Raw genomic sequence first — 23,160 nt, 5'->3', positions numbered from 1 at the left:
TTGTAACTAATTGTACACACAAAAAAAAGACTTGAATGTGTTCCAGTGTGAACACTGATGCTAATTAAAGTATTCATTAGCTCATGTCCAGGCCTGATTGGGTTACCAGTAATCTGCAGGATGCAGCAGGAAGACATTCCCTGGTCAGCTTGGGGTGCAGGAGCTTATGCGCACATTTTGAGTGTCAATATTTCGAGACAATGTGTGCTGTTGTATGCAAGTTTATTTTGGGCTGAGTTTCAGATGTAGTAGTGTACTTTACGGAGTGCACAGTCCTATGCTAATAGGCTAATAATCAAATCCATACTTAAAGTTTTTATTATTAGTCCAACCAGACTAAAATGTCTTTCAAAGGATGTTAAAAGTTTGTTGTAATTGCTGAATTTTATTTTAAATGTAAATTCCTTGTGTGTTTATTTGTTTGCTTGCACTACTTATGCTGTCTGTCTAGGGTCTTATGGATGAGAGAAAGCAGTGGGACATAGAGGTGCAGGAAACCCTGGTGTTATGAAAGAAACCATTGCTCACTTTCAACTGCTTCACCCTGGAACTGTTCATCACTCTGCTGTGGATATGGAGGTGAGGCCAAAGGAGGATGTAATCTCCCAACAAACTACCTGTTTTCTGCAGAATTGCACTAGAGGACTTCCTCTATTTCTCATTTGGCCACCTGTATATCATAAATTAATGCAATAGCACAGATAATTGTGGACCACTGAATTTAGAGAGTTGAAGCTCAAGGTGGTAATTTTGCTTGTCAGGCAAAAAGAGGGCGTGAAAGTCAGGAAAAAAAAGGCATCATTCAATCTCTTCTACAAATACAAAAAAGCAAACACGCATAACACCAGAGAGGAGGTGACCTTGGTTTTCACAGTACTATCAGTCAACAAGGTTCCCTCTGTCATAGTTTAGTCTTCAGTCAGAGCCCTAATGAAAACTACAAGCTGTGAAAAAAAAGAAAGATGTCACGGTGTATTTTTGTCTTCATTAATATTCATCCTTACCGCTGTTAGAGCTGACAGAGTCTTTCCACCGAAGTGACTGTTTCCTCACCCACAAAGCAGCAGACAAGACTACGTCACAGTTTTACTTTGATGACAAATTCCCCCATGTTGTACATCGCCTTTAACACACCTTATAATCTTTGTTGACACATAGAGCCCAGAAGAAGGTCAGAGTGTACTCTCAGGGAGGCGTGTGTGGTTAAATTTGTGAGGACGATGAGTTTATTTTCTAAACTACAAGAGGATGTGGTGAGCCACAAGCACCACGAGCAGTGTTCTGACAGAGAGAAGCTGCTGTTCACCAGTGCTCAAAACACACAAAGTTGTAACTGCGACAGGAGGACAAACACAAACACAGTACAGCCGAGTATATGAGTGTATAGAAAAGTTGTAGTACTGCACTTGTTTATCTTAATACATAAATAGGAACTCTGCTTATGAAACAAAGACACAAATGGCTTGTTGGTTTGTAGGTGGTCCACTGGTATTTTGTATATAATTATTATGGGCAAAATTACTGTATAATAAAGCCATATGCTTAATAATCTATAGTGTGATACAGTTGCCCTTGGCTCACAGATTATTGAGAGATATGAGAGATCAGTTTATAGATATGAGCATTGAGTTTTCCACTTTGAAATACAGTCATACTTGTTTGCATTTTCCAGCAAAGAGTGTTTTTTGTAGTGTGGAACCACTTAATGACACTTTCACATCAGAAAGACTCAAATATTCAGTCTTTTTACTGTGTTTTAAAATTGTTGAGTTTATTGTGTGAATTTATGTGGGCATACAGAGTTCAGCTAGTACACCAGTAAGGTCATTTTTAAGAGATTTAAACAAAGGTCTTGGATAATGGATAATGTGTGCTTAACAGCAAACCTTTCACATTGCTAAAACTAGCAAGTTAACTTAGCAAGTATAGAAGCACATAAACAATGTGTTATCATAAAAATGTATCACAATAAAGGTAGAAATAAACCTTCTCTACTAGATTTTCATTTGTGAAGTAGCTGTATCAGATAAATGCAGGGCTGTATTTCCTTCTAAAATGTTGTGGAGAAGAAACAGAAATACCTTAAAATTGCATATTTAAGAACAGCCCATAAGTAGATACATGTTACTTTCCACTAGTATAGATGCAGTCCAGAAATATTCAAAATCGTGAGTTTGTGTGAGGAAGGGTAAATATTGGCTAATTTAGTGCAAGTCTTAATATTAAAGTTTTAGCACTCAGGTCATTAAAATGTCATAAACTATGAATCCATTATCTCTTGATATTAGTCTACGCAACATGACTACAGTGAGTCCATGCACTTGTTTATTCTTCACTGTCAGAGATTAAGTGCTAACAGTTCTCTTTTCAAATACACTGTGGTCAGGTTACCATTTTAGTATCACATGTTTTTCTATATGCAGTGTGTTGCCCATCTGTTGTTATCTAACTGGGAACGTTGTACTTGTACTGCAGTCTCATGATTAGTTGCCAGCAGATGTCTCTCTCCTCCAAGGTTGAGATGAAAATTTCTTTAACTAATGCTTTTTCTCTCATGCTTCAAGAGATTCCTCATCTTTTCTCCTCTCTACTCACTATCTTTCTTCATGCCTTCAGTTCATGTCTGCCACTTCACACATAAATCCACTAATTTCCATTTTCATTCTCTTTTCCTTCATCCAGGCTCTGGCAGCAAATGCAGACTCTGTTTGGACTACTGATCCTGTTTATTCTCCTTCCCATTGCCTACTGTACTGAACAAACCAGAAGACTGCTTAGTGTTAGCATTTTTCATACCCTATTATATCGATACTGAATTGCTGTGACGGGTCAGCATCTTGGTTTAGGTCATTCACCTTTTTAAGCAGACAAACGCTATAAACTATACAATGTGGGGTGATGGTTTGAACCCTGACTCCTCCTGTCTGTGGGTTGATGTGTCCTTTAGCAAAACACTAAACCAGAACAAGAACCAGCACTTATCCAACTAATATGGAAATTCAGTCCAATACCTGGTCAGGTTTCATTATAGAGCATTGTCCATGTTATTGCCAGTACAGAGATTGGGATTCACACTGCAGGAACACATGAGTGCAGAGGAGGATACCTGAATGAACACCCATCTCTAACAAGTGTGTTCTTGTGTGAATGAGCCTACATTACAATGGCTTAATTATTAACTCTCCCCAAAGCTCAGTTTTACCTGCTAATTTCTTATGTCTACAGGGCAAAGGACTAGAGCTGTAAGTTTAAACCACAGGAAACTGTCTTATAGCTCTGTCTAGAACCCTTCCCCTGTCTTTTTTTCTGCCATGAGCTAGTATTTGAAACCTACTGCCATAAAAATTATTTTGCGAGATTATACAAAGAGCTGTGTAGTCAGTTCTCAGTAACTACATGAAACATTTAGACATAACTAGCACTGCACTTCCCAGAATACTGCCAGTAAATATAGAAGCAGTATGTGCTTTTTTTGTTTTGCTGTGTTTCCTGGGAATAGGAGTCTTCAGTCTTTTTCCTCATTCCCCTCCACCCCTCAGTCCCCTCCCATCTTCCTGTAATCTACACATAGCATTCTTCCTGAAGACAACCTGCCTTGGCTCGAAGGAGGAAGAATAAGTCAGGTGATAGAGTGATAGTTGTGGGTGATTAAACAGGAGATAGAGAGATATCAAGATCTTGGCTAACCTTACTTTACCAGTTGTGTAAGAGCTGGCTGCCACCAAAAAGAATAATAGTGCTGTTCTTCTGTGTGCTGAACACTCCTACCCTAAAGCTCTGTCCTCTAAACTCAACAACACCCTCTGTCTCTAGAAGTCTCTCTCTCTCTCTCTCTCTTTCTCTTTCTCTCTCGATCTCCCTCCCTCTCTTTCTCCACCACTCACTTGCCCTCTCCCACCCTTTAAAGTGCCCTGTGTGTTGCACACTTTCACTCTTGTACCTTCTTTCACTCTGTCTCTGTTCCTCCCCTCCCCTCTTCGTACCCCCCTCCTTGTTTTCCTCACACTCTGTGCATGTGTCTCTGCCATGTGGTTGACCGTCCCTCTCTCTGGCCTCTGCAGTATGTGCGTAACATGGGGAAAGCGACGCTGTGGTGTGCCTGTTGGGTCGGCCTGGGCATCCTCTTCTCAGTGGGTCTCAGCATTGGCCTCCACACCTTTTTCCTTTACCTGGTAAGGCAACATTTTCTGTGACTCTCTGCAACAAGTTACCTGTCACTTTCACGCTGCAGTTATTCCCCTGCCTTTGCATCTCTAAACAGAGCTGAAACTCAAACACAGTGGCTGATGGTGGTGCAGTGACGCAGGTCTCCAAAGACTGTGTTGATGCTGTTGTTGGGCAGTTGCTAAGGCTTTAATCAGAACTTTATTAAAAGCTTTCTGAGGCTCCTCGTGCGTTTGCACATGCATTACATGAGCGTGTTAGTATTGGTTTGTGCGCGCATGCTTTTCAGAGTAGGGCGGAGATGAATAGGCACTGTGGTAGCTGCACTGTTTTGACAGGCAGTCCAGGAACAATCGCACTCACTGACCCCTCTGACTGAGTGCACATGAGGATAAAAACATTGCCCCCCTTCCTCTCTCTCATTTCTTTCTCCCCCCCTCTCCTCACACTCTCCTGCTGTGTCGCTTACTCTCACTTTCTTTAACACTCCCTCCTCTTACTCGTTTTCCTTTTTGTCTATCCTCTGCTTGCAGTCCCACGTTCGCTTACCGTCTCTCTTCCTCTTCCTTTCTGCACCCCCCCCCCTTAGGTTTTTCCATCCCTCACTGTGTTTGCTCAGTTTTGAGTGTAGGGAGACGTTTAGATCGTTACTGGTGATCAGATCAGGGTCCCAAAACATCTGCTTGTCTCCACTGCTCTGAGTCCATCTGTCATCAGGGAGTCCACTGTCGGACTTGTGTGCCCTTTCCCAGTGGAGCAGAACTTTGAAGTCTGTGTCCTCCCTTCTCCAGTTCTAAAAGCCAAAGTCTGATGCTCTGAAATGTAATTTGAGAGTTTTTATACTCTGCCTCAGTGGGCTTGCTCACTTTTCCAAATGGCTTTAAAATAGGATGTTGCCATCTAGTGAGCGTCGCTGCTACTGCAGTAGGTGGTGTCACTGGGTTCATGACAGAACTTGGTGCTCTTTGCTGGAGCTGCTGTCTGACTGATAGTGTTCTTAAAGGCCGATACTGGTGCAGTTGTTTGTTGATTTGATAAATGATGTTTTTATGGAATTGTTGAAATACAAATATATATTTGTTAAGTTTGAAGTCTGTGAGGATTTATAATTATTTGTATGAATTTCTTTATTTGGCCAATGTACAATACAAAGCAAATTTTAACAAAAATATAGTCTAAGTGTTTGTCATTGTTGCCATTTTTCTACAGTCATTGTAGAAGTAGACAGGAAACATGGACAGAAAGACAAGAAGGGTCCCCAGCCAGCAGTAAGACTGTGCATGTTGTGTCTTAACCATTAGGCCAACTTGGCACACCAGTATTGGCCTAAGTTATTAGTCTAACCATATTTGTTTAAATAAGGAACACTCTCTGATCTAGTAGCTACTTCTTTTCTTGAACCGTAAGCCTTAACCAAAGGAGGAAGCACAAAACCGACCTCAGAGAATTATAATTATACATATTTTTTGTACAAGCACAGTTTAAAGCAGTCATTGAGATTCCAAAGTAATTTTGTAGGTCCTGACAAGATATTTCCGATTTCTCACAGTAAAAAGATTTAAGAATTTCTGTGGTTAGTGAGCACCAGAGACTGCCAGCCGACATGTCCTGTCTTTAGGAGCTAGGACTGGGTCAGTGATTATTACTGGGTCAAACAAGTTTAGAACCTGCAAAGTGGTACACTTGCTGCTTGACCCTTCTGTTATTGTTTTCCTTCCTGTCCATAAGACTTTAATAATATGGTAGAAATGAGAACTGGTGTGGCCTGGGTGTTTACACCCATGACAACATTTGGAAACACCACCACAATTGCTCTGTAAGTGGTATACAAGTGCACCTCTACAGATGTAGAGCAGTGCTACAATGACCTTTTAACACACTGCTGATCCACTTTACACTTTGTTTTTCACTTCAGCAAACTGAGTATATCTGATAGTAGAACTCAATATCTCAGCTGATCAACTAGAAAATCTGCTACAACAGTTTTGATAATCAGTTTATCATTTAGATCATTTTCAGCAAAACTGGTAAAAATTCTCTGGTTCCAGCCACCTGAAAGGTAATATTTTCAGTTTTTTACTTTTCAGATTTGGTTTCAGGTTTGGACTTTAAGACATTGTGATGAATATTTTCTGAGGTTTTAGACCAAAGGCTTGAAATGAACCAGAAGAGGAACTGCTGGTCAAAATACCTGAAAGAATGCACATTTAGACATGATCTTAGTGCTAAATTGAAATTTTATTCTAAATAGCCTTGGTTCCAGCTTTGAGGATGTATGTTTATCTTTGTGTTATGTCATTGTGACTTAAATCCCCCCTCGATTTTGGGCTGCTGTTTAGATAAAACACATAATTTAAAGTAGTTGCTGTGGGTTCTAGGAACTTTTGAAGGCAAAAGAAAATCATCTAGTAACAACAAGATTACTAGTCAAATTTTAGCTGAAAGATAAATGCTGTACACCCCTTGTATACTAGCATTACATGCACATTGATTTGCTGTGAATGAATGAAGTTATCTTTTTATGTAAAAAACTAGTAATAAATAATAAAATGTCCAGAAGATGGCTATAACTGACCCAAGTCATTGCTATTGACAGTCAGTAGAGGGTGCCAGTGGCCTTACGATGTGCAGAAAAATATTGCAGTATTTTTCGTGCAATATTGGATCACTGTATTGATACAAAATATCAACATTTTAACTCACATGGAGGCCAGAGCTGGGAATGTTTACATTGTCTCTCTAACAAATCAAGATCTGGAAAAGAAAGAAAGAAGTGAGCTTGAAAGATTTGTAAAGCTCTCATGTGGCTGATTTATGGCTTTCATAACTGTGCTTTGATGTTGTACTAAATATTTTAGGTTCTGTTGCAGCTAAAACAGACAGTAGGATCTGAGAAGACACCATAATATGTCATGTATTCAAAGAGCAACAGTGAACCATACAACTTTATAAAGTATAATAAATCAGCAGTTAGCAGCAGGTAATGTATCAGCAGGTAATTCCCAGCTCTTTGTAAGATGTGGAAAAGTGTGATTACCATCAGGCCTAATAACCATGTCTTCTGTGGTGCTCTTTATGCATCATGTGGCGTCCCCCACCTTTTCAGTTGTCATCATCCTTTTTCTGATGTATGTAAAGGACTTAACTCCTTGATTCAAGCTCATTTCTTCACTTACTCCAGATATTGTAAATGTGCAATCACATTTTTCTGCTCCAGGCACAATAGTAAACAGTTTTTCACTACTAATGTAATATAATTCTCGTAGAAATAAAATGACCACACATCACATATTAACAGAAGACATACTTATTAGTTGGTGTCAAGCAATAAAAATTATATTGTGAGCATTGTAAAACAACCAGCAGAGGGGGGTGCAGAGCCAGTAACATGTGAGGCATCCCATTCAATGAAAGCAGAGCAGAAGTGGCAGCTTTCCTAGTCCCTGACATGGGCAATTGCTGCCCTGTGTCTCCTCTCAGCATTCGCGTCCCACTGAGACTGCAGGAGATCATTGTACATGGAGAGTTCAGGTTAATGGAGAAAAATAAAACCCTGCAACTCAGGCGTAGAGAAGAAAAAAAGCACACTTCTTGGCACACCATCAAGTGTATTTTATCCAGCTGCTCTGAGGGTGGAGATAGTGGGTGGGTTCTTTCAATACAGACCACAAAAACAAAAAAATTCATGCAGGAGATTTTATTTCGGCACTGGTCATTGCAGCTATACACTCGCAAAAAGCCCAGCACCTGTGCCATAATGAGTATGAACATCACAGTTATGAATGGGTCCAGCGTTCATCCATACTTAAGCACTTAAGGTTTTTAAGCATTTTTCTAGTGACAACTAGTGCCACTGCCCTCCATAAATCCTCTTTTTAGCTGAGAAGAGGTACGCAATGAGTGTGACTCTAGAAAGCTTGGGAATGCTGTAAATATTTTAGAAGAGAGCTCATCTGAGTCATCCACCATTAAATTACTTTCAGTAATGGCTGTTGCCATTAAGTCATTATGGGCAGCATGAAAATTGTTGTGCTCAATGTTAAATCAACAGCAACAAAGAATTAAAGTCATTATAGTTGAAGCCGCGCACGTTACTGTTTACATAATAACAACTAGGGTAGTCTTTTTTTTTTTTTTCAGTCTTGCTCTTGATTTTGAGCTGTATTATGAGTGAGAGGTTTACATATTATGTCTTTCTGTGAGCATAAATGTCAGCAGGTTCTCAGGAGAAAACAATACCAATCCTATGGGATAACAAAAAAAAAACAAAAAAAAAATAGCCATGTTGCAGCGTGTTCATGACTCACTAGTGGCTTGTCTAAATAAAGGAACATTCTGTAGTTTTCTATATTCAGTTTCTTTTAGGATTGCTAAATTATAGGTTGCAGAGGAGGTTTGTGTAGAATATACAGATTTTCCCCAGCAAACCCCCTAAAATTAAGTTTTGGCTGTTGGCAATTACCAGGAGCACAGCCTTAATTATTGCCAACTATCGCTGTAAGCACCAAGCAGGTCTGAGAGTGTGGCTTCCACACACTGTCCCTGCAGTGATGTTACTATCACACTCACACACTGCTCCTCAGGTCTCCCACTCAGATGCCGTTATAGTGTTAAGTGCAGTGTGCCCACAGACTCCCAGTGTGAGGGAAACTTTGTGTATGTGTGTGACAGAGAGAGAGAGAGAGAATGTGTGTGCTGGTACTCCCCCACACTCACCTTACTACTATTGCTTTACCAAACAATAGGTCATTTTCATGTTCACATAGACAGAAACCTGGTTGCTTTGTTTGAGTTGTGACTCACATCCTCCTGCCAGTCTTTATAAACTGCTCCAAATTTTACTCTGCTCATAAATGTTTTTTCTTTGTGTTTTTTGTTTCAGAACTTAGAGCTGATAAATCAGCTGAATTTATTCAGATGAGTGTGGATGCAGTGTACATATAGACCTTTTCTTGACTTCTTTGGACATTTTCTCTATGTCAAACATGACCTGGCAGAGAATAATTCATTTCAGTGACAATTGATACCGTGCATGCATACTACCCGGAACATGAGTGACACAACAGGATTCAGTAGTTCTTTGACGGGTTGAAAAGCTACTCTTGACTCACCACTGGCTGGCAGTAACAGATCTTTCACTTTAACTTCAGCACCTCTTAAATTCAATTTAAAGCCATTCAATTTTAACTGCACGTAGATAGTGTGTCACAATTTTATTGCTTGGATTTGATTCTCCCACTACTCAACTGGTGTAGATTTTCATACCTTAGATACCATAAAGATACTGTATGATGGTTGATTTTACACTGGTAAATTATGGCGCTCCAGCATTTGAATTTTCTAACTTTGGGCTTAAATGTGAAATACCCCAAAATTGTTTTTAATTCTGTAGCTAAAAAGATTAATTTTGATTATATTCAGATATTTTGAGTTGCATCTGTCTGTGTCTGGGAGGCCCCAGGAGTCCTGTTTATACAACGTACAACAACTTTTTTTTGCTATGAGCCACACACACACATATACATACACACAGTTCACGGGAAATGACTCTTGCGCCAAAATGGGCTTAGTGTGTAGCCAGTCTGGCATCGCACCAAAAGCCCTGCCAGAATAAGCCAAACCTGACCAGACCAAACCAGAGCACTGCTGGCAAGCTGCAGGTGTTCAGGTTTTTTGAAGCATAGCTTTGTTATGAAATTCTTCCATAAAGGTCACCCAGTGCTTTTTAGTTACCCTCAGGTATATCTGTGCAACAGCCACTGCAGCAGCATCCATTTCCCCCTGATGGACTGTGTGGTCCAAAATTTTTGTTTCCCTGTAAAACAGTGAAAAATACCCATCAAAAAGGTCTAGAGTGCAAGGTCTTCAGGTTGATAATTTTGTCTAGCTGTCCAAAACCTTAAAATATTCAGTATACTTTTACATCAATCAAAGAAAAGCAGCAAGTCCCCACAACTGAATTTTATTACCTTACGTAATACTTTAGATCATTAAACTAACTGACACATTTATCACTGTCTCACTTTAAAAGTTATGTGTTTTAATGCATGGAGTTAAAATATATTACAATACATTATTATAAGAAGACTGATTTCACAGAATGTTACACTCTTTTCACACAGAAACTAAACTACTACAAAAAGTAATTGTTGGTGCATTCAGAACTTTATTTGTAGCTTTCAGATTTGAACCTGTTGAGGGCAACAGAAAAAATTGCACTTGTTAAATTCTAATAAAGGGAATTTAAAACAAATTAAACATACTGCAGTAATAAAAAATAAATAAATTCAACAGTGATAATCTGTGAAGGATTCCCATATTAACACAAGTCAATGAAAACCATGAATTACTTTGATATAAATATGAAGTCAGTTCCCAGTAATCTGGAAAGAAAGTATTTTCTTCATATAAGGATCCTTGAGATGATGTTATTTTTTAAATTATATTGTGGATATAAAGATATTTTAATGTATCAGTTCTTCAATATAAATATGAGAAAATAAAATGCCTGGAAAAAATATTTTGGCACAGTCTCACACAAAAAAGGCACTCACTATTTTTTGAATTATCACCTTTGTTACTTGATTAACTTTTATCACCCCAAAAATGTCAGTGTGGTGTAACCAATACAGGCTCTTTTGTTTTAATATGTAAGAAAAATCCTGTGACAGGAAGTGGTATCACACAAAGGACCTTTGAAAATCTTTAAGCTGCTGTGAAAGACTTTACCAGAACTATTTGAATTTGGCCCTTCACATAGAAAGATTGCTTCCGGACTAGACATCAGATGCTATGACACACAAAAAAGGGATTTGGAAAATGTTTGATTTGCCAATAATAAATATGTATAAATTACATATTTAAGTTAGTCCAGCAAAATTTGCAAGAACAGATATCCTAGTTGGTGCCTATAAAATTTTAATTTATATTCTGGAGTAACTGCGGCGTAACGTGCTCTATAAATAGCTGATATAATCAGGATATGTTTCAGTGGTGATGAAAATACTATGATTAGACTATGTAAAGCCACATGGGTAGACTGGTCACAATCCTGGTCTTACCCTAATTATTATTAAAAGTATTGATCAGTCTGTCTTAGCTTATTGGTAAAATAATTAGGTAGCCTTGTTTGTGGATGCTGCAGGATTTGGCTGTTTTCCCCATGTACAGCTGTCACTTTCAAACAAAGAAAGAAAGGCTTGACATGGTACAAGTTTCAGTTCAGACCCTATCACAAGGATCTTCTTCTTCACCTTCTAAACTCAGGGCCAGTGCAAAATATTGACCATGACTATGTGGAGGCTGTGCCAAATTTAGAGCCTCCCCTAGGGAATGCAAGGGCCAGAATACTGGCCAAACCTGTAAGAAAAGACAACCGTGTAAAACTGATAGAAGAGAGAGACAAACCAAACACTGAACTATGGGAATGTCAAAAAGACGTATGAATAGGAAAACAAATTAAAAATGAAATGCATAAAACAATAAAATGTCTAAAGAACACTAAAAAATCTGAGTGAAAGAAATAAACCAAGTGAGATGACAAAGGCATAAAAAGAAAAAGAGGGCCTTTGATTAAAACAGTTGTATATTACCAGGATAACAACAAACACTATGAAAAACAATAAAAAACAAAACCAAGAAAACAAGAGGTCAGTAAAAGTTTGTTATTGAGCTCCACATTCAATACTAGGGCTGTGGCATGACCTAGGACTTCATCTGTAGGTTCATAGGTTCATCTGTTGACAAATTGTTTTCTTTGTCTATTAAAGGTCAAAAAATAGTGACTGGTGGCTGCTATAATTTCCCAAAGCCCATGAAGACGTATGCTTTTTTGCTTGCTTTATTTAACCAGCATATTCAATACACTGAAGTTCAAGAGCCAGAAGGACAATTTGCTTGTTACTGTTCATTCTATGTAACAGCAGCTACACACCTTGATTGCGATTTTGTTTGCCTGGGGCATTTTAAAAAATCAAGCTTTTAGCAGATGAATTACATCTGAAACATCTACAAACCACAAACATGTCATGCAAACTGGATTCATTGTGTGACTGAAATCAAAGAGTTCAGGAACCCTAAACACACTGACGGAGATCAAAATTTGCATACATGCAGACTGAGAATGTTGCATTGCAAACTTGGCAATGAAATTCAAGCCTTCTATTTTAGTGGCAGCTTGTTTAGTGGCATATACAAGACAGATTTACTGTTGTAATTAAAACATTTAATTGAAATCTTTAATTTATTTATAATTTCTTATATTAACTTATTTATATTTTTTATTTGTTGCTCACTAAACAGTGATTAATGTTTGTGTTGTCATACACATTTATGCACATTTGGTCAAGTGGTGGCCTTTTTTTTTTTCGTCATCTCAACCATTTTTACTTGCCAGCGACCCATAATCCATCAGTCCACAAGATTTCTGCATCTCACAGTCTGTCTGTGTGTGCCCCTCCTCCGTGTCTCTGCTCCATCACTGGCCTAAGTCCAGCGTTTTCTTACCTCCCTCAGAGATCCTGACCAGGGCTTCTTCATAACGAGCAAACCTCTAATGTTTGTCCTGCTTTGCCTCCAGCAGTCTCCCACTGTAATAAGTGGTTCACAGGTTATGCTAGCCGGACCGTGTCTAATGTGCTTAAATGGCCCTTGACAACCACAGCGACCTGTTAATGACTGCACCGTCCTGTGGTCGTGGTCACTCAGATCTGGTCAGTTTATGGTCACCCGTTTATGTCTGGTTTGGGGCTTTGGTAGTGACTCTATTTGCCACCATAAACTAACAATAGACATCCATGCCATGACTGATGGCTGGGATGATTATGAACCACATCTGATAAAGTCTTACAATAAAAAAAATAAACCTGGAATTGTATAATTTCCCCTTTGACATTGTATGACTTTGATTTTAGGTCATTTAAACTGTAGCCTAGTGCACGGCATTTCATTTGGGAAGGCATGTAGGATAAAAAGTTAGTCACTACTTCCTCATGGAAATGTACAGGTTTTTGAAATTTCACGTGATACTTTCCTCATGAGTGCATTCATTCCAATATATCTGTTTTCATGTCCTGAATGATCCAGTAGGTAATATATAATTTAAAATATGAAGAGCTCCCACCTCACACAGGCTCTGCCAGTGCGCCTACATGTTGCTAAGAGTGTACATGCCTGCTGACCTAATACATATAAACTAGCCCACACACAAAGAGAAGGATTGTGTATATGTCAAGTGTTAGATAATTCAAAGCTATTATAACAATGATTCTATGAACCAGAGAAGGCAGTCGACAGTCCATGTCAGACGGTCTTCTCAGCAGCAGCTATTGGCCAACCAGCTTTCACATCCCCCTTTGGTGGGCACACTGACACACACTTTGTTCTCACTGTGGCACTGAGAGGAAGTTCCTTTCAGCAACTGCCATGAACCTTGTCACTTTTCCAGGATAGAGGTCAAGGAACAATTTACTACACATCAGAAGTTGTTTGCATCAAGCTCCTTAACCTCACTTTGCCCATCTTTGTGGAAGTTTTTATGTTTTCTTGGTGCTCTCATCTTTGATAACAAAACAACTCTTGGACTATTAACTTGGACTATTTTTATGCTGGATTTTTTAAATGTGCCTTGTGTACAGGCAAAACTGGAGAAGAGAAGAGAAGAGAAGAGAAGAGAAGAGAAGAGAAGAGAAAAGAGAAGAGAAGAGAAGAGAAGAGTGGCATAAGGACAAAAGAAAATATCAGGGATGTGTGCAATGTAGTGCCCCCCTGTTTGGTCATGCACATAATGTCCATGATACTAAATATGGATCCAATTCATAAAAAATAGTGCTCCAAAGCACTAAGAGCACTAACATTAAACATTTTACAGCTCAAACAAGACAAAACTGAGATTTAAGTCATTTATTCAAAACAAAGAAGTTTAAACTCTCTAGGATTAACCCAATGTCAACAGGCCAGAAATCTTAGTTTCATCTTTGAGTCAGAATTGAACTTCAAAGCTCACGAGGGGTTTATCACCAAATCTGTTTTTATCATCTTAAAAATACTGCTAAATTATGCCCATTGCTTTCTCTGGGTGACACACAGCAGACTGAACTACTGTAATCCTTCTATTTCTGGTCCCCCAAAATGTCATATATCAGTAACAGTTGATTCAGAAATATGCAGCCCAAGTGTGGAGGAGGACCTGAAGGACAAAACAAAATACAGCTTTTTTTTATTTTTATTTAATCTTAACACTAGTTGCATGTCAGCTCTTTTGATATTTTATTTGACTTATTTTTAAAGCACCTCTTGCACCACCCTACCAGTATGTCCTCTCCGATCCTCTGGCATGAGCCTTTCAGTTGTTCGTAAGCGCAGAATGAAAACCTTTGGTGAATCAGCATTTAGTGTTTATGCTCCCAGTCACTGAAACAGTCAGCCTGAGGATTTGAGAACTGAAAATACTGAAAACTCGAACCCTACCTTTTCACTCTCACTTTCGAACATTTTATGGTCACATCAATATTTTATTTTGTTATTTTTAACAATAATAATGATAATTTTTATATCTCGTATTCTTAATTCTATTTTCTCAAATCCTTATTCTATGGTCAATGTTACATTGCTCATAATCCTTTCATCTTTTCTGTGTGCCTCAGTCTCACTGTTTTAATTTATCCCCCTGATTTCCTGCCTTATTAACTTTTTAATTATCTGTAAGGCACTTTGGATTGCATGAACATGGAAGAAATGTGCTATATAAATAAGGCTTTGATTGATTTTGATTTTGAGAACACCTGACAGGGTGCTTTTAACTTCAACCTTATTGAGATGGGAATAACATTACACTGGGAGGTGGGGAATAAAATATTCACAGTGCTCTTATGTAATTTAACTCATCATACCAGACGGCATTTTAACCGTTGACAAATTACAGGAAGTGGTTTGTAATAGATGTGAACATACAGCAGAGCGAAAGAGAATACCAGTGTGGCTGAGATTATAGCTGCCCATCTGATGAGCTCTTGCTCTCCACTTGACTTTAAAATGTTCCATTTTATTGGTTCCCAAATAGACCTTTATTGGTGTCAATGTAATATGAATATCAAAAAAAAAAAAAAAAGAGAAATATAAGGATGAACTGCTCTTCCCATGGAAAAAACAAGGACATTTCTCTAGATGGGATTTAAATTACAGGAGAAGCTGTAAATCAGGTTCACTGAAAAACAGTAAATATTATGAAGCTGTGATAATTACTGGGGTCCATGATGAAAAACTACCCATATATATGCTCCTGATGAGATTAAAATCACTAACCAGGGCAGGTAATGTTAAAATCACCACACATCATAGAGAAATACATCTAATTTAATTAGAGCTTTAGATTACTGTAATTTAAGGGATTGTTTCTTTAAAAATCTCACACTCAATATCTTTGTTTGTTTGATAGTAGTCCTCTCACAGCTCTACTCTGTAGTGATGATATAGCATTAGCACACATGCAGGCTTACTTTATTACTGGATCCAAACTGCGTGTTTCTCCTCAGGCTGTGTGCTAATACCCAGGAGTGGGGATCCCATTCGTTTTGGAGGCCAAGCGTCGGTTTATGCAGGTCACCACAGGAATGCCAACAATGCTGCTGGAGAGAGGAACTTTGTGTCAGTGCTGATCTGTATTTCAGCATTAGGCATATCTTAAAGTAGACATAGTTATGAGGCGGATTGTTTTTTTAGAACACACACATAAATCCTCACCACTAATTTGTTTATAGTAAGCAGTGTATAAGAAGGAACAAAGCTCTCTCTCAAAGAACAAAATACTGCCTTCACTGTGTGTTTCTTTTCTGTTAGTATTTGTCCACATTGCCTTCCTAGCAAATGAGATGTGTCGTGTACCTCTTTATCTTTGTGGTTCATCTAGTAACAGGCAGAATGCAACTACCTGGATGTTGTGGGCTGGGCTGCCGATTAATGGTGAGTCACCTGGACAACATGAGAGGACTGGGCCTTTGTGTAAGGTGAGAGGCAGTGACACAGCATTAGACAGAGAAAGAGCAAGAGAGAGCAGATTCTGCAAGTCACGCAACACTGTTGGCAAGCTGTCTGTGTGTGTTTGGTAAACACACATTACCTGAGATAGAGCTGGAGCAAGGCAATTAGTTTTTCTTGGCCACACAACCATTCTTCATGAGTGTGCGGCTGTTAGGGCAGCATGAGCTCACAGGAGAGTCAGTGGGGAGGATATGAGGCTGGGGAGTATCCAGTCTGACGGGTCAGTGCTGGGACTTTCTTGACTCTTCTCTCTGCGTCATTAAACATTTTCCATTTTGTCTTTTGCCTTTGAAAGAAAACAAGTGTGTTGGGCATCAGACATTTTCTCTTTAAGTCCTAGGTGTGTTTTTAGTTATTAATGCGACTCTTTTACTGCACATGATTGCTAATACAGCCTGTACTGAAATTAATCTGTGTCATCTCAAGGGAGGACACTATTTCCAGACAAGACATTGCTGTTTCCTGTTGCCTTACATGCCACTGCTCCGCCCTCTCATGTCCTGTCCTGTCCTGCCTGTCCCATACAGCTCCGGAAGTTCCACCCCCACCCCTGGTTTGCCAGATTACTTTGCGTAATGCCAAACTGCCATTGTGCGTCACGAGGAGCACCCTTCCTACACACACATACGCATGAGTTGTAAACACATTGCACAGACAAAGTACACAGGGCCCGCTTACATCGGCCCACTCTGTGGACTTGCCCTTATTTACAGGGATCACGATAGTGTTACTGACTTGTTTGAGTTTGTATTTTCATGTCCATCTACATCATTGATCAGTGTGTAGCCTACATTCTTATGAAGGAAATATAAGGTTGCGTAACTTTTTCTTACTGACTGGATCATGTTCAGTATAAAAATTATTCAAACATTGTGCTCTTAGACGGTCTTATCAACTTCATGGTCACAGTAGAATGACCGACGACCATATGTAAGAATCATTTCCTTGTTCCTCTCAGACATTAACGTCATACCCTGGTCTGTTCAACAGGCCAGCACATCCATTTTAGCCCGGGCTTTGACATAATTAGGGAATTAAATTACTCTTCAAAACAGGTGTGTAAAATGAACTTAAACCATTTAATGATCAATTATTGGAACCCTGTTGTGTTATGTTTGGAATAATAGAGGTGCAGTAAGAGAAAGAAGAATTCAAAGGACCATTGTTAGCTGTGTAATTCTGGTATGGTGGTATTTCTGTGTAATTGAGTATAATTGAGAATGTGTGTGGCCTTAAACGTCCCTCTACACAGCGGCATTGTGGATATTTGGAATGACTTGTGTCACAGTTTGCAGTGTCACAAACAAAAAAGCAGGCAGCTCAGCCAACCCTCAGCCCACACCAGAAATCCAACCTGCACCTCTCTTCTTTCGTTTGATTCCCCTGTTAACTCTCTGGAAGCCTAATTGAAATGAGTAAATAAACATGAGCCAGAAATGTAAAGCAGACCAGGCACTATCGAACACAGTGGGTCCTCAAGTATGTTAATGTCTCATAGAGCAGCAACAGTCGGACACTAATCAGTTCTGTTTGAAGGGAGACTGTATTAGAACCATGTTCGTTTTCTACTCCTCTTTTCTCTGTTATTGCTGCATGGCTCTTCGGTGGGCATGTATATGCTACACTTGGGTGTACTTGTGTGGATTTGTGATCTTCCACTTAAATAAGAAAAAAACACAAATTTGAATAAATTAAAACTGGCAGACATAATAGGAATCCATCCCTCCATCCATTATCTATACCTGCCGCTGGAGCCTATCCCAGCTCTCTTTGGGTGAAAGGCAGGGGTCCACCCTGGACAGGTCACCAGTCCATCACAGGGCCACATAGAGACAAACAACCTCACACACTCACACTCACTCCTATGGGCAATTTAGAGTCACCAATCAACCTGACATACATGTTTTTGGACTGTGGGAGGAAACCAGAGGACCTGGAGAAAACCCACACAAGCACAGGGAGAACATGCAGACTCCACACAGAAAGGTCTCTGACAGGTTATGCACCAGAAACCTTCCTGCAGCAGCACTAACCACCATGCTGCCCTAATAAGAATCCACTATATTGTATTTCATAGTTGGTGCATTCTGCTTATCTCGGAGGTTTGATGGTTGCCCTCTCCCAGCTGTGAACTTCAGCTCTTTCCATAGCTTCCACTGGATTAGTAGGTGAGTTCCAACATTTCTACTCCTGGTAGCGTTTCTCTTCTCATCCATTCTTGAAGCTTTTACTGTCTTGGATGAATGACTTGAGGCTGAGAGACAGCTCTCTGACACTGGGCACACTCCACAATCTTTGGATAATCTTCTGATTTCATTGTGCCCTGCACACATACGAGACACGCTGTCACAATAAAAAGAAAGGGTTAGCTTTACCTTGTCAGAGCTCAGCTCAGTGTCCTTCAGTATCACAGTGCTGTCAACTCTCCCACTCTTTTAGAGACTGTCGTGTGCTGACTGTATGTCTCCAAATTGAGAGAAGAGCAGTGCACAGTTTATGCATGTGGCATATTTCATTATTTAAATCTTCTGATGTAGTCTTCTTTACTGTAGCCTTATTGACCTGAACGTTTTTCTGCACAGCAAACAGGTAAGTCTCTACAGTTAAATAAAACAACATGTACAGAGTGAGTCCAGCACCACTAAAGCCCAAACATTGTTTCCTCTAGAGGATCCCAAAACCTTTTCCCTGTGTTGTTAAGAGTGGCTTATTGCAGGGAGTTTTCAGTTTTGCTGTATAAATGTAATAGCATCTGCAGTGTTGCTACAAGTATGGAGCTTATCTAATCACTAACAAAATATAAGCCAGCGGATAGTAGATGTAATAATAAAAGCACAATTTATTGTGGTCAGTCGTAAGTTACTGTAGATGGTGTAGCTGCATGAGTGCAAAGATTTTCTGCATGGATAGGAATTTCAGACAGGAATTTCAGTGTTGTCTGACACTGGCAGTGTATTTGAATATTGGCTTGTGTTGTATTATTCATGGGGCTGAGTTCTTACCCTCAAATGCATTAGAGGATTACCAATAAATAAAATAGTATAGTAGGTTCACTTTGAAATCAGGCTCTGAAATTACAACCCTAAACTACTTTCTACTGTATAGAAAGAAATAGTCCCTATGAAAACTGTCCACAGTTTGAATGTGCACGTACAGTGAGAGAGTGCACACAAACGCTCCCTGACTCCCAGTGTTAATTTTCATCTTTGATCTTCTCCACTTGGGGCTCTTTTCTCTTTATCTGTTGACACTTTGATTCTCTCATAGGTTTTGAAAGAGTTTGTTATGCTTTTTGCATAACACTCCAGGTTAATCATAGAAATGTGTTTCTCTGAATTTCCTAATGCCTTATTTAACTCATACAATCAGTAAAACACAATGCACATTGACTGTTTATGCTAATTTATAGTAAAAAGCAGAGAAGGAGTTCCACTGCTGTAGGAACTACAAGAGATACAGTTCAGATACTGGCCCACATATAACTGTCTTTATGTTATCAGTCAGTATTTGACTCATTTGTGTCACTTTTTTCTTATGTTGATAATAAACTGTTATTTTTTTTTGACTCAAAACTACTTTCAACAGGGAGATTCACTCCTACAATATTTTCTGTCTTTGTTCTTTTTCTCTTTATTTCCATTTTCCCCAGATGTCGCGTTTCTCAAGGACCTCACTATGAATGCGGCTTAGTGGATTTCCCCAAGCCAACCCTATCTGGACCAAACAATCTGCGCCCAGCATGAAGTGCTACAACTAAGCTCTGATGCTGAGGCAGGGAGGCCACGGAGGTGGATGGGACAGCGGGGTCAGCAGGTCTCCAGGGAAGCATTTCCCTCTGGACCATCATCTCCAAAGTGCGCTTGGAAGCTTGTATGTGGGTGAGTGCCTGTTACACACTGGCTGTGTGTACTGTAGAACAGAACCGCTAAAGAGCAGGCAATTGCAGGATCTGCACAAAGTTAAGCTTTTATAAACATTTCTCATGGCTGAGTTTTTGGTCGCAGTTATTGCGGCCTCGTACATTCACCACAGCTTTGACCAATACTCAGTGTGTATGCTTTAAATTATTGTTGCCATCAGGTGAAAACCTCATATCTCCCAAGTGCCATTGACCATCGTGCATTTTTGAAATTGTCCGGCGGTTTTGCCAGAAGTCATTAGTCAGTTGGTGTCAGAAAGATGAAAATTATCCAACTTTAAAGGCTTTTAGAAACCAAACGGCAAACTATACATGCCAAGGAAAGAAAATTAGGTGCACAAATCTAAGTATGATATTTTTTTCTTTTCTTTTTTTTATTATTTTCTTTTTCACAGGTGGCTATAGATTACTTGGTTATTTTTGCAAAACCTCCACCAGTTCAGTTGAATGTAGAAGCGGTGCAAATTTGCATTCACGCTGTGGGTGCGAAATGTATTCATTGATAAGTCGTTTGCTAGGAAAACCCCAGCTCCTTTTAGTGAATTTCCCCCTTGTCGTGTTGGTGGTTTCACACCTCTAGTGGTGGTTTCAGCCTTGTGGCTGCAGAGAAAGATGAAATGTTGTCAGTCTGCAATATTTTTTTGCATCCAGGACAGATACCCTTTAACCACTTTATAGTAGTAATATATCAAAATAGCACATTAAACTTTATAATAGTTTCTTTTTAAACCTTGCATGAACAGCCTCCTTTAGTGTGTCTGGTGTGTTTATCAATGACTCACATGAAACCACTAACAATGGTTTCATGGTTGTATCGCTGTCGCACATGTAGGCAAAGCACATTTAAGCACATACGTGCCACAGTGACCTAGATGTCACACTCATTTACAAATTTCTCTGTAACTACACTATCGTTTCACGTCCTCTGTTATTGTCAGTTTATTTTTTGTTTTATCATGAGAATGACAGAACCTCTGAGTGCCGAGAAGAGAGAACTTGGTCACAGATACATGATATGAGTTTTATCATTCTTTGTTGTCTGTTTCCTTGTTCTGAATAATGTGGAAGGTACAGACGCAAAGGGGAAATACAGATTCTCAGCTACTTCTTCACTACTGGGGGCTTTACAGGAACTAGGCTGGCTTGTTGTTTAAACAAAGCTTCACTGAGTATTGTGCAAACAAGATTAAAAACACACAGTTATACATACAATTCACAGAATCTGCATTTGACAGGCTTTCCAAAACCTGCTCTTTAGTTTAAGTGGCCCCTATGTTTTCTTAATGTTTGTAATGGATTAGCTATACACACACACACTATATACACTCACTCAAAATGCAAAATTGGAATCATGCATACAAACACATGTAGTAAAAGGTTTTGATTTATTGTACAATCATTGCCATACACAGATGCAGCACATATTTGTACAGCACCTCTTACTCACACCCTTTAATCATTAACATTAAATATTTTATTTAGATGCTAAATAAGATAGAAATATAAAAAAATGACACAGTAAGAATGGATACTGTGATACTGTGATCCTCAGCTTTTACGTCTTATTATAACTTCCTGTTGTTATATTTGAGACACACTGCCTTAATAAATCTAAGTCCTATTTAGTGTGCAGTCAAAATGACTTTGAATGGAGCTACAGCCACACCAGCAACAAGCACCATATTCTGAGGTGTGTTATATGAAGCTGTGTTTGTGGTTATGTGAGTGCCACCCTCCCTCCTCTTGGACTTACCACCATGCAGTCACCACTACACTCCTGTAACCCCAGCCTGGCATGGCCTCAGCTGAGGTTTGTCAGCGCTACAGTTGGAGACACCTGTTGCGCCCCCGTTTTCAAAGTACCCCTGCCAACATTCCCCTCCTCCTCCACCCTCCCACCTTCTGGATACACTGGTGATGAGACATGAAATTCTCCACCACAAGCATCACTGCGACCTCATGTTCTCCTCCTCTCTCCTTTCTCTTTCCTCGTCTCTCTTTGTCTTTTACCTCTTGAAGCCTCTATGTCCGTGACTGCCGCTCCTTTAAGTGCTCCACTTCAAACACCACTAATGTGCAGGTGGATGTATTTCACTGCCTCCCACACGAATACACACACACAAGCGCGCACACGGTCACAAATAGAAGCAGAGCTATTGAATGGAGCAGCTGCCAGGGAGATTAAGGCACATCTCCATTCTGAGAAAAAAATGGCAGATTTCATCAAAGGCTTGAGTGTTAACAAGAGAGGAGGGTGTCCAGATTAAAGATACAGGCTGCCAGGTTTTGGGATAGCACCGCCTCCAGAGAATGATTGTTTGGGCTTGTTGTTGCTGCCATGGTTGCTAACTACTCACTAATCATCTTCTGGCTCAACCATCCAGCTACATACAAGTAATGTGGCTGTGATTAATCAGTTACAGTGTGTTCTTCTGGGAGAAAGATTGAAGCTGTGATCCTGTTCCACCTAGACAAATGATTTTCAGTGCAAAAGCTTGTTTTTCTTTAGTTGCTGTCTGAGCATTGTAGAATGTTAGGGATGTGTTGGGGCTTGGAGTCATCCATATGCCTTTTGTAATTGTAGCTCACACTAATTATATCCTCAGCATCTTCTCTCATCCCCATTGCACCTCTGTTCTCACCATGTGCCTGGAAACATTAAAGTAACAAGCTGTGAGCAACTCCAAAAACACTGGATTTCTTGGCTGCTGTTTTCATTGTGTTAATTAAGTCTTTAGCCCCCACTCCCTCCCTGTTCTCATGTTTTGGTGGTATGAACTTGGTGAACCGAACAAGTGCTGAGGAATTATGCCCCTCAAATAACTTCCGCTTTTTTCCTGTTAACCCCCCCAACTTCAAATCACACAGGCTCAAGTGCTTTATAGCTACAAGCTCCTTTTGGCTGTCAAATATAGATACTGATATTGGTTCATTTAGACCCTCCTGGGTTTGTTAGCACTTATTACATTTTTTTGTGAACACTGAATGCCACATGTCCAAAGTAACTTGGAGCAGAGCAGATAAAGTGTGTTGATATGCTG

The 23,160-nt window shown here is 39.6% G+C and overlaps 1 protein-coding gene across 4 annotated transcripts in view; it reads left to right on the top strand.

Moving 5' to 3' along the window:
- Window positions 1-3,808: 3,808 nt before the first annotated feature.
- LOC113143587 (vacuole membrane protein 1-like) overlaps window positions 3,809-23,160 on the top strand; it is a 50,108-nt gene continuing 30,756 nt past the window's right edge. For 2 of the 4 annotated variants that reach the window (XM_026329348.2, XM_026329347.2), the window contains exons 1-2: window positions 3,819-4,172; window positions 19,850-20,078. In XM_026329348.2, coding sequence (XP_026185133.1) covers window positions 19,964-20,078 — 115 coding nt within the window. In that variant the 5' untranslated portion in view covers window positions 3,819-4,172; window positions 19,850-19,963. Of the gene's footprint in view, window positions 4,173-19,849; window positions 20,079-23,160 lie in introns of all 4 variants that reach the window. The other 2 variants (XM_026329352.2, XM_026329349.2) reach the window with 2 other exon arrangements.

The sequence above is a fragment of the Mastacembelus armatus genome, chromosome 14 (genome assembly GCF_900324485.2).
Source record: "Mastacembelus armatus chromosome 14, fMasArm1.2, whole genome shotgun sequence".
Classification (NCBI taxonomy): domain Eukaryota; kingdom Metazoa; phylum Chordata; class Actinopteri; order Synbranchiformes; family Mastacembelidae; genus Mastacembelus; species Mastacembelus armatus.
Note: the sequence above shows the minus strand (reverse complement) of the source record. Positions and strands in the feature narration are given on the sequence as shown.